This window comes from Cantharellus anzutake (assembly GCF_015039405.1).
Source record: "Cantharellus anzutake strain C23 chromosome Unknown EI90scaffold_2, whole genome shotgun sequence".
Classification (NCBI taxonomy): Eukaryota; Fungi; Basidiomycota; class Agaricomycetes; order Cantharellales; family Hydnaceae; genus Cantharellus; species Cantharellus anzutake.
This window is the reverse complement of record NW_024066952.1, coordinates 833,352-844,823: the sequence shown is the minus strand read 5'-3', so window position 1 is coordinate 844,823 and position 11,472 is coordinate 833,352. Positions and strand designations below refer to the sequence as shown.

At 48.5% G+C, this 11,472-nt stretch overlaps 4 protein-coding genes across 4 annotated transcripts; 1 reads left to right on the top strand and 3 right to left on the bottom strand.

Moving 5' to 3' along the window:
• Positions 1-3,435: 3,435 nt before the first annotated feature.
• EI90DRAFT_3030452 (uncharacterized protein) lies at positions 3,436-5,720 on the bottom strand. The gene is made up of 4 exons (XM_039058219.1): positions 5,298-5,720; positions 5,190-5,246; positions 4,187-5,142; positions 3,436-4,121 (listed from the first exon to the last, which is right to left on the bottom strand). Exons 1-4 carry the CDS (start codon positions 5,380-5,382, stop codon positions 3,780-3,782), a joined length of 1,440 nt encoding a protein of 479 aa, XP_038923300.1. The 5' UTR covers positions 5,383-5,720; the 3' UTR covers positions 3,436-3,779.
• Positions 5,721-8,236: 2,516 nt separating this feature from the next.
• On the bottom strand, positions 8,237-8,668 carry EI90DRAFT_2839973 (hypoxia induced protein conserved region-domain-containing protein; the record flags this gene model as incomplete). The annotated part of the gene is made up of 2 exons (XM_039053682.1): positions 8,237-8,427; positions 8,590-8,668. Coding segments are annotated over 2 exons (270 nt in total), but the record flags the coding sequence as incomplete, so codon positions are not given.
• Positions 8,669-9,684: 1,016 nt separating this feature from the next.
• On the top strand, positions 9,685-10,086 carry EI90DRAFT_3115382 (uncharacterized protein; the record flags this gene model as incomplete). The annotated part of the gene is made up of 1 exon (XM_039062779.1): positions 9,685-10,086. One exon carries the CDS (start codon positions 9,685-9,687, stop codon positions 10,084-10,086), a length of 402 nt encoding a protein of 133 aa, XP_038923298.1.
• Positions 10,087-10,278: 192 nt separating this feature from the next.
• On the bottom strand, positions 10,279-11,187 carry EI90DRAFT_796379 (uncharacterized protein). Its single transcript, XM_039068062.1, has one exon. It carries the CDS (start codon positions 10,939-10,941, stop codon positions 10,471-10,473), a length of 471 nt encoding a protein of 156 aa, XP_038923297.1. The 5' UTR covers positions 10,942-11,187; the 3' UTR covers positions 10,279-10,470.
• Positions 11,188-11,472: the final 285 nt, after the last annotated feature.

Below are 11,472 nucleotides of genomic sequence, written 5' to 3'. Positions count from 1 at the left end.
CCTTATATACATGAAGATGTGCTAAAACATGCGAGGTGAGACATATGAGACAAGAGAAACATACAGGAAGTCTTAAGCTACATGAGTTGAAATGGAACTAAGATATGCGGGACATGTGAAACCTCCGTTAAGTCCGTCCGGGGTTACGGCTTAACCGTAACAATGATCGAGGTTGAATCACAAGATTCCCCGACGCACGTCGTTGTGCCCGCAAAGAGTGATGAAGGAGAGGTTAAGGAAATGGGAGATGAAGATGGTGACAGTGTGTTGGAATATCAACGCTCATCGACAACAGCCGAGCTGCAGCGTGGATTGGGGAGCTTTTATTTTAACTTAATATCGTCGTGACTAACAACGACTATACCTTTTTGTTTCAGAGTCGCGGTACCACGCGCTCCCAATTTACTTTGTCTTATATCGCCAGTTGTCACTGGCAATCGTTTTAAGCGATATTGGCTCCAGTCGTATAAGTTACGCTGGACGCCGTAATTTTTCTCCCTCCCTCAGTTCTCTATTTCGAGACTGAGGTGATACCATTTCTTTCCTATCTGTGTTTGCGCATAACTCATTGTATTTTCATGTTATAGTTACGCGCGATAGGTAAACATCTTAATACAAGTTCTCTATTTTGAGACTGAGTTATGCACGATAGCTCCTATTTCATTACAGTGATGGTGATGGTGATCACGAAGATTGAGAGGAAAGGGGAAGTGAGAGCGATGATGAGGAGAAGGTAGATGGAGGAGACATACCTGTTAAATGTCAGGGCACACACCCTGACTAGCCCGGACCCGGACCCGCATCCGGACCCGCTTCCACCTGCTGCGCTTCCCACATGCATGCACGCTCCGCGTGCCTGTAAGGGATTAACCTTACTTCACTATAATTCCGATTATAGTGATATTTATATTATGTTGCATCGCTATAATTCCCATTATAGTGATGTGGTTATTTCTTTATTTATTTGTGCCGAGATATGTAATTTACATATATATACCTCGGAGTAGTTGTAAAGGCCCGGTAGCCTTTTACCTCTACCCCGTTGAATATACAGCTCATTAAAGCTTATGTTTAGACGGACCTACTGAGGCCTGAGGCAAACGGGGGAACGGAACGTTACCGTCCCCAAAATAGTAAGCAACCTTTCAGCGCCGCATGCTCCGGACCCGGTTTCTACCCCTTCATGTGACTTCCGGGTATCCCCGGAAGTTTTGCTGATATTGTGGCCACTGTGGGAAGATGAGAAGTTAGCTTCCTTCTCATCTCCTTACCCACAGTAGGCAAGTGTATATACTTGCCCTTGTTTTATACCATCTCCTTACCCACAGTAGGTTGTGCCCTGGATAGGGCTGGTTACACCTCAGGGCTGTGGACCATAGGGGAGGGTCATGGGGACCCGGGAGTCATCCCCTGACATTAAACCTGAATCCAGGCCCCCTGAACCATGACGCTCAGGATGTATCCATCGTGCCCCCATCCCTGACGACAACGCTCGATACTCCGTTTCTTCTTACAATTGTTCGATGAGAGCCCCTGAAACAGTGGGCGTTAGTTGGGCGTTAAACGCGAATGTGGAAATACCACGGACTTACAAACAGGCGATGGACCGTCACGATGCGGGTTCATGGCTCGAGGCTTGTGTGGAAGAATTATCAGCATTCAGGGAGATGGGAACTTACGTCTCAGTGCGAAAGCGAGACATCGATGCTCAGAATGTGGTTGGTTCGAGATGGGTATTTGCGATAAAGAGAAATGCTAACGGAGAAGTGGAGCACTATAAAGCGCGCGTGGTTGCAAAAGGTTTTAGTCAGGTCCACGTGATCGATTACGACAAGACCTTCGCACCTGTGGTCAAATGGACCTCCATTCAAATACTCCTAGCCCTATCCGCCCATCTCGATCTCGAACTTCATCAAATGGATGTAAAAACCGCCTTCCTCAATGGCGATCTAGAGCACAAAATCTACATGGATCCCCCTCCTGGATGCGATGATTATGGGCAGCCCGATATTGTGTGGAAGTTGCAGAAGAGCCTCTACGGACTCAAACAGGCGTCACGCGCCTGGTACAAGAAGGCGAAAGCCGAACTCAACAAACTCTACTTCATGTGCTGTGAATCCGACCATGCAGTATTCATTTATTCCTCCCACACCAAATTCTGCATCGTCGCTTTATATGTCGACGACCTCCTCATCGCTTCAAATGATCTCAACTTACTTCGAAAGAAGAAGAGGCAGCTGCGTTCTGCGTTCAAAATGAAAGACTTGGGCGAAATTCATTGGTTTCTTGGACTGGAGATTACTCGCAATCGCGCACGGCACTTAATTACCATTTCCCAATCACGATACGTGTCTGACGTTGTCGAAAGATTTGGCTTTACTAATTCTCGCAGTATTTCAACTCCCATGACCCCTAACCTTAAACTCCTTCACCATGATCAACCCGATCCTGAGATCAACACCCGCGAGTACCAATCACGAATAGGCTCCGTTATGTACGTGATGCTTGGTACCCGACCGGACATTGGCTACGCCGTCACCACACTGAGTCAGTACTCATCGAATCCAGGGGAAGAACATTGGATCACCATCAATTGACTTCTTCGCTATCTCAATGCCACCAAAGACTACAAATTGGTCTACAACGGAAAGTCAAAATACGACGATCACACTGGATATTCTGATTCGGATTGGGCTGGAGACCCAAGAGACTTTCGTTCCATATCTGGTTTCGTTTTTATAATGGCTGGCGCGGCTATTAGCTGGAGTTCGAAGAAGCAAACGTCGATTGCATTGTCTAGCACTGAAGGCGAGTACATGGCTATGACACACGCTACTAAAGAGGCATTGTGGATCCAGCAATTCCTTCACGATATCAACTTCCCTCTCGCCCATTCCACTTCCTTACTCATCGATAATCAAGGTGCTATCACGCTGGCGTCAAATCCCACCTTCCACGCTCGTACGAAACACATTGGTGTTCAACATCATTTTATTCACGAACACGTTGAACACAACGACATCACACTTGATTACATTTCGATGAACGACCAAGTAGCCGACGTCCTTACAAAGGCTCTGGCGCATGAAAAACATTCGAAGTTCTGTACTGCGATGGGATTACATGAGTAGATCTAGCGAGTGGGCGTGTTAGAATTCTTGGTATTATGGTGTTCGCTATGACCAACTCACGTTTGGTGATGTTGAGTCGTGTGGCGTTTAGATTTACACCTATTGCCTTTCTTGGTGGCATCCGTGCCAAAGTCAGTGCGCATTCATAGCACCTGACTATAAAACCCCAATTTTTGGACAACCCAACCTTCCCTCAGTTCACGTACAACGGGACTGAGGTATGTTGGTTATATCATGTTTTAAATCATGTACTAAACATTAGTCCACCAGCGATAAACTCGCTAGGTGATTACTTTTTAATCTATTCTAGTTCACGTACAACGGGACTGAGCGATAAACTCGCTAGTCCAACATTTCGTCTAATAGGAAGTCATGTCAGGATAAATCACATCAGGATGGCCAGACGACTGTCTATATACAATGTGGGGCCTGTCACGAGCATGATAACGGCACCAGAGTAAATGACGTCAACAGCATAAATATTGATACATCCGAGGGGCTTGATCGAACTTCAGGGCAACCAAAATCCAGGAACTAAGCTCAGATCAAATACCCATCGCAATCAAGTATTTCAAATCATGTTTAAGATGAGCCTGAGAAGCTACTCGTGGGGAAGGAAAGCGTGTTATCTCACCATAACCCGGCGTCTTACCCCACAAATTTTGCAGCATTAACAATAACCTGTGGGCGAGACAACTCTTTACCTTCATCTTCCCCATCGCCTCGGGCTAGGTGGTCACGAACATCGTCGAGAAGTCCTCCATCCCCCCGAATCGAAATGTGTGTTAAGGAACACCCTGGTTTATCGACAAGCTGAAGGATGGTGTGTGCCAGGGGTTCCCGGGAAGTGCATCTTTGTTCGACAACCACTAAATGTAGACGCTGAAGAGAGTGGTTCAGGGGATGATTCCAGATAGTTTTGGACAAGACATCATTTAAGAATTTCGCAGATCCCTCGAGGGCAAGCGTCTCCAGGGGCGTCCTGTTCAGCTATCAATACAACTAGCTCAGCGGATCACAAGGCCTTATGGCGCGGAATGACGTGCAGCGCTCACAAGTGCGACAAGAGCCTTCCGAGGCTCTATCAGAGCGGTGTTCTGGGGAAGTCTCCACTGAAACCTATTCTCCACGAAATAGAGCGTCCGGAGGGAAGGGAAATTCGCAAGGACGAGGGCAACAGATTGGAAATACAGGGAAACCGAACAACCCAATACGAGAGTGTGCAGGCTTGGTGCCATCACCACCTCGCTTGAGAAAACATCTTCGTCATCCGTCTCGAAGTATGCGTAAGCGATCTTGAAAACCTCGAGGGATGGGGCGTGAGCGAAAAATTCCTTCGCCGTCACCCTTTCGTCACTATAAACATTTTCCATTTCCATTCGAACGAGTGTCGTCAAACAACGAAGGTGACAAAGTCGTACGTGCTGAAGGTTGACGTTGCGCAATGCGGGATACATGTCGGTTCTCTCTTTGACTGGTCCGAATTCCATGGGATCATGTCCCCAATCAGTGGTCCCAACAAGCTGTAAAGTAGTGAGCGATGGAAGAGGACGTTCGCGAGCCGTATGAAAGAGGTCAGGGAAGACGTTAGAGTCAATGTCATGAAGGATAAGAGTCCCCCAACGGTTTGACACTTCAATGAGATCCGAGGAATCGAATATCGGTCGATCTTCATCGTCCTCAAGTGGACCATCACTTAGTCTACCCCGAATTTCTAGCGGCACACCCCGAGAACGTTCGAGCCAAGCTCGATGTTGCTTCGAGGGCCACCGCGCTTCAATGACAGCCCAAAACTTTGCTTCCCTCAGCCCGGCTGCCCGCCAAGTTCGGGAGACAGCAGTGACGGTTGTCAGAAACGTTGTTAAATCATCAGGGGATGTTCTGCCATCCGTATCAAAATAGGTGCGGTGAGGATATGCGACGCTCAGGAAAGCTTCCCACAAAATCACGTGGATGAGCTCCGGAAGAGAGCCTGCATTCGTGGACGCTAGCTTTGAGAGAGGTGCGTTGGCTACCGTAGCCATGAGAGCTAACGTAAACTCGCGACGTATTGAAAACCAGAGGGTGACTTACGCATCACCAGAGGAATTTGCTGTGTGCTTTGGAAGCTAGACACTTCTGTACATCAGCAAAAATGGTACAGGAGCAACGCTGGAGGTCACAGACGTATGAGGTCGTGTATAAAAGCACCCAACAAAGCTCGTTGTAGTTCAGGATGCAGGTGGGCCGTATGAGTTTTGGAGATCCTCATGTGTCCCTCTGGCAAAGTCCCGGTTCTCGGCCTGTGATGGCCATGAGAATCTAGTTGCCAGCCGCAACACGAACCTGGAACGTCCACGCCCTTGGATGGTAACGGGAAGAGCCTGAGAGTTGAGCCATAAGCGGTTTAATAGCCTTAATTTCATCCTCTGTTCATACTATGGCTGTAGGAGTCTCCGGTGCAAGGGGCCAAGTGTCAAGGTGCGACGCGTCTCAACTGGTCGGACGACCTTGAAGCCATTGAGCTGCCTGGACCCCTCGTTCCAAATATAGCTGGAGTCGAGTTCCAGGGACATGGACTGGGCTCAAATGTTGAGCAAGCAACGACGACAAGTTGATTAGTTAAGCCGGAGCCGAAGCCGAGTCGGCTGACTCTACCCGCACTTCGCCATCTCACCTGCTCTGCACCCACCACTAGTAAGGATGGCTCCCCGGGGGGGATTGACCTAAGTCATTGTTTTCGCGATTCAATAGGTACTATAATGAAGATTCGTCACATTCTCCCAAGTGAGTTCTCAACCATTCGCCGGATCCCACCCCCAGGCTGGTATGCGGTTTACTAGATTCTGATCCCCTGGGCCGTGGAATCTGGGGACAGATTCCCAAATACAATAATGCTTCGAGCCAAGTTTTGGATTCCCGCAATCTTTCGAACAGGCTTTTCGATCTTTGAGAGGATTACTGCTTAGCCAAGGAGACCAGGGAAAGTACAGAATTGCACGTTTTTGCAATCGTACCTGGGTGCACGTCACACAATAACATTCTTGAGTGGGCTTTTCATAGTACGGGTATCATAAATATCAGCATATTTGTGTGGGTGGAAAAAAAAAAAGTTCGTTCAGTTCGTAGTTTAGGTAGCTCAATAAGTTTGGTTTAAACAAATCGATGCTTGTCCGTATGATACGTTTGCGAGATCGTGGTTGTGGTTCGAAATTATCAAGGGCTACTCTCTTTAACTCCCCCCAACTTTTCTTCCTCCATACTTTACTTCGAACCCGCGCGAATGACTCCGCTAAGTCTGGACGCTGGAGGCATCCAAGCGGAATTTCCCAGATTTTGGCTCAGAATCTTCGAAGAATTCAGGATATGATTCAAATCCTCATGTAGGATCCATGGGGGCTTGCAGTATGGGCCTCAATGTTCAACCGAGCTTCCTCACCGAATCCGCGGAATTACAGCAATGTTGCCTTGCGAGTGTTCCCGATCGAACACTGAAACCCGGTGGAGACTAGATTGAAGAACACCAGGCACTGCGGACGGTACAACCGGGACCCCTCACTGGTCAGTGTTCATCGTGGTATGAAGGGTAGGAATTGGTGCTGGTACCGTGTCGTTTTGTCTGGTGGTAACTGTCAATACATATTTCAGAACTTGAAGAGGCCCTTCAAAGCCTAGAGCTGCACCTTGTACCCATCTGATTTTTTCAGCGGGGAACATATGAACGTCAAAAGATGACGCGCAAAAGTCACGAAATCAAATCACGAGTTCCAATGACCCTGCTTTGGGACTATGTATGGTGTCTACGATAATGGGTAACGGTAATGGTTGAGACAAGGTTTTTTTTCACCACGCTTAGCCCCCATCCGAGGACCGTGGTGCGTATAGAGTGCCTGGGGTCTCGTCGCGAATTAGCACAAACATACCGACAAAATCAACGTTGCAAAGGGGCACCTTTATGCCCATCAACATCTCCCACTCATGCTGAGAGCACGCTTCCATATGAAGCGTCCAGTTTCGGTATGAATACGAACAGATCCCAGTTCGAAACTTGTTAGTGGTGGGAATCGCAGGTCGCTTCCCCCCAACCACAGTCACCACTGTTCGGCACCCCAGAACGTAGCCTCCCAGAGCGTGTCGAGGTTCACAACGCTGCCCAGGCTCTTCCAAGAAGATGCAAAGGTCGCGGTCTTGAAAAGGGTTGATGGATCTTCAACGATGCATATGGTAAACAACCCATCGAAAATTGTCTTCCGGCATCCACTCGTCCCCAAGTCGAACGTTGAGCAACCTATACCAAGCTCGAGTTTCGCAGTGCCCAATCAATCACCCGGGACAAAGCATTTAAAGGTCGGCTCTCTCGGGTAGCGCTAATGCGTCAAGTCCTTGAGATGGACGTCAGTGTGAGCAAATATGGTGCTGGGTCGACAAGATGTGGACACCAGCCCCGTCGAATCGGTGATGCGTAAGATCTCTCCCACATCGTTCGAGCGACCATCCCAGATATCCCTAGCAGTCTTGAAGCAGCCATAGGAAGGAGGAGAATGTGGCGCAGTTGGCGATGATATAACCAGTAGGAGCATCGTACCAAGGATTCGCACACAAAGAGCCTGGAAAGGGCGCTTGAACTCCAACCTAAGGCACACTCAATCTGCATAGCCCTTCGGGGGGCTCTTCAGCCGGAATGGAGCAGCCGGAACGCACGATGCATGGGTAGCAAAAAACTGGAGAACACCGTAAGTCATCGAGGCGCTAGTCAACTGCTAGCAGTTTCGCAGTTGTGGCGCATAGGGAACTGAGTCGCCCAAAGGGCACCAAAATTTTTTCTATTCAGACGTGGCGACTGATAGCACTACTGCCAAGATGGGATGCGGTGGAGCACGTACATACACATATATGCGGGGGTTGTGCGAAAAGACAGACTGACATAATCACGGTTTCCCTGAGCTCACACCCCAGAGGCTCCAGAAAGACTGGGCTGCGGACATCGGTGGAGCTGATGGTAGATCGGGCGGGTGACAATCTGTTGAGGGCTGACTCGTCGGTGCAATTGCTGACGACTTTGCCAATTCATCCTGCACATTGGAATGCCCTGTCCCAGCTAGTCGAATCTTTTCCAACTCCTCCCTCCGCTCTTCCGCCTTGCGATCGATAGAAGCTTGTGAGTTGCTCCCATAAACATAACCGCCGATGACACATGCTGCAATTGTAGCGCCTTGTGCTATTACGCGGGCTCGCAAGTAACGGTTAAACGAGTTTCGGTTCCCAACCCGAAGCTGATAAGATGCGCCGATGAAAGCAGCGCATGTAGCCAGTATCCCTATGTCCCAATCCAGGGCAGGAGTAATGAGGACGACGAAAGGGTAGGCAATCCAGATTGAAGATGAATCATGGCAATAACGAATTGACGGGTGAGCGTTGATAATAGAAAAAAACCTTTAGTTCAAGCCTCCCGTTTCATCCAGCCCGGACAAAGACACACCAAGGGGTACTAAAGGCTGTTCCTTGCACTTTTCCAAACCTTTCTGCCAGAAATCCGATTCTGTGCGGGGCGGACGTGGTGGTAGCGGAACCTGACTCGTCGACATTGTGCCACACACGCCGCACAAACGAGTTACGCCGGCACTTTCAAATTGGGAACGAGACAACTTGACGTCTGAGGGAGGATCATGTGATCGGGTGGTTTTTCATTCCCACGCACGGTTCACCCCGGAATCTCTAGTGAGTCGTTTCGGCTGAACCAGATTTTCCGCTGGATCAATAATCGTTCATGTTCGACCCTGATCCCATCGGCTGCGCACTTATTCACATGCCGCTTCATCCACCTGGCCTGTTTACACATCCTCAAGCCTCGGTAGACGCCGATCTTCGTCTGTCAATCACTTCTATTTCACCCCGCGATCGCTTGCCTTTCTCGCTCTCTCACCTCTCACTTTCGAGCATTGACAACAATTCCGACACCACAATCCCATAAATCGCTCAACGTACTAATAACCCTCCCTAGTCCGCGGGCTACGCTTTTCTGAACGCCACTCCTAAAATTGCCTACACAGTGACATCATGATTGGTGCGTTTCCATTTTCTTTTCCTTTCTGTTCAGGTCGCCGCTCGATTCCATGACGTTCACGACAATGTGGCCTAGTTTGAGTTAGAAGACGTTGGCTACTTACGTACTTGCGCTGCGGAGCTTGTTCAATCGAGGGTCAGTAACCTCTCAAACTGATGCCCAGGCCGCCACCGTCCTTCGTCCCATTGCTCCTCAAAATGACGAATATACCGAAACTAACAACAAACATGTCAAGTTGTAATGTAAATTCAGTACTGAGATGATCAACAGATATGTGTACCATGCATTCGACTCCATTGTCAAATCCAAAGACGGTGGTCCTCCATGCGATGGGCCTGAACGATCAGAGAATTTCCTTGCTATCATTGAATCAGATACAACACCCAACCATGACCTTCCTCACAAGCGTTTCAAGGCGAAATTTGCAATCTGATGCGTAACCTCTGTGTCTGGTGAAGTGATTACCAAGTTACGTCACATTGAAATCGATCTCAATTTAATACGCGAAAAATGGACGACTTTTCAGCGAACTCCTTATCGGTGAGGAGAATTTCCGATCCGAAGACTCATTTCGGGGTCCAAGTTCGGATGAGGGCTGACCTCTACGCCAGTGTTGAATCGCCCCAATATGGGCGATCTCCTTTTCGTACGAGACAATCTCGAATTATCAACGACGAGCTCCTAGCATCCTCTACGTTATCCACCTGCACAGTGTTCATAACTGGTCATCACGCCGATTCCATGCAACCTTCGTCGGAGACGAACGTCATATTCAACCTCACTAGTACGACCACTGCCATTGCCGAGCCATCGTTTGTGATGGCAACTGGATCTTTCGATTCACGTTCCGCTCACTTGGCTGAAAAAATTCTCAGTCTCATCAAATGGTTTAATATCCCATACACATTCTGATTTCTGCCACTCCGCGTTGGCAGAATGTACGCATTCCTTCGGTTGGTCGTGCCGTTCAATTGTCTGCACGTTATCACGACATCACCTATGTTTGGACTTGAAAGACATCTCCGTGCAGCATTATCTGGATCTGTTTCATCCCTCTCCCAAAAAAAGAAGCCTGTTCAACCGTCGATCCACAACCGAACAATCCGAGTCGAGGTTCACGGCTTCAACCAGTGCAGCTGGAGGTGACGTCATGGCTTCCGATGCTCCCCCTGGTTCGAGTCCTCGAATTCAGACTCTTCTGCCTTCTCTTCCTCTCGACAATACAACTCCGTCCGTAGCTTCAAGTAGTGCGATTCCTGGCTCAGTCTCTTTCCCAACTTTCTTGCTCGGCCTTCTTCACTTTTTCCTCCCGAAACTTCCACTCCTGGCAATCCGCCCACTAATTTTTATTACATCTCCACCTGACAATGCTTTGAATTTCGTCAATGTGTTCCCTTCCTCCCTTCCTGGACAATAAGAGAAAGTGATGCACCAGTATAGTGAGTCCGATGTTCCGAAACTCCCATAGTGTTGTGCAAAAATGTGTCGAGAAGTACCGTTGATGATAACTTGAATGCGTGGTGGGACTAGGGCAGTCGGCGAGGAAATTGTTTGCGACGAATTGTGAATTTGAGGAAAGGAGGACAAAACTGGATTTAGCAGCTTGATCTCGACGTAGCGCAGATGAAGTTTGGTTATATACAACACGTTGATTTTTTTTCGTACACGCGGATTTCGCATGATTGGTGCAAATAGCCCCTTTGAGTGGATTGGGTGCACTGTCGAATTTGATCTTGTTTGCGTGGTAGCGGGGATTCCCTCCTCCATTGCAGTTTGATCACGTTGAAAAGGAGGACCAGGAAGGGAGGGATCACATTCACCAAATTTGAAGCATTGTGTGGCAAAGAAGTAAAAGAATCAGTGGGCGGATTGGCAGGAGTGGAAGTTACAGGAGGAAAGGCTCGGGAAGAAAGGGACTGAGCCAGGAATCACATTCCTCGAAGCTGCGGACGAGATACTATTGTTGAGGATGAGAAGACGGGACGGTCTGAATTCGAGGATTGGAACCAGCGGGAGCATTGGAAGCTATGAGATCTCATGCAGCAACACTGGTTGAAGCCGTGAAAGTGGAAAAACTGGAATCGGGTTGTTCAGTTGTGGTTCGACGGTTGAAGAGACTCCTTTTTTGGGGACTGGAAGAAAAAGATCCGGACCCTCCTACTGGGAGATAACTAAATTCAAACGCACGACGTTGGCTCTGACATCGTGAATACGTTCATTCTGCCAACGTGGAGTGGCAGGAATCAGAATGTGTAAAGAGTATTGAACGATCTGATGAAACTGAGAGCAAGGTGAGAG

Bases quoted from the DNA above. Each gene is read 5' to 3' on its own strand.
- EI90DRAFT_3030452 (XM_039058219.1), bottom strand. From the start codon at position 5,382: ATGAGGATCTCCAAAACTCATACGGCCCACCTGCATCCTGAACTACAA. The intron at 5,247-5,297 runs GTCTGTGACCTC...GATGTACAGAAG, and splicing joins TTTTATACACGACCTCATAC to TGTCTAGCTTCCAAAGCACA. The intron at 4,122-4,186 runs GTGAGCGCTGCA...TTGTATTGATAG, and splicing joins GGAAGGCTCTTGTCGCACTT to CTGAACAGGACGCCCCTGGA.
- EI90DRAFT_796379 (XM_039068062.1), bottom strand. From the start codon at position 10,941: ATGGAGGAGGGAATCCCCGCTACCACGCAAACAAGATCAAATTCGACA.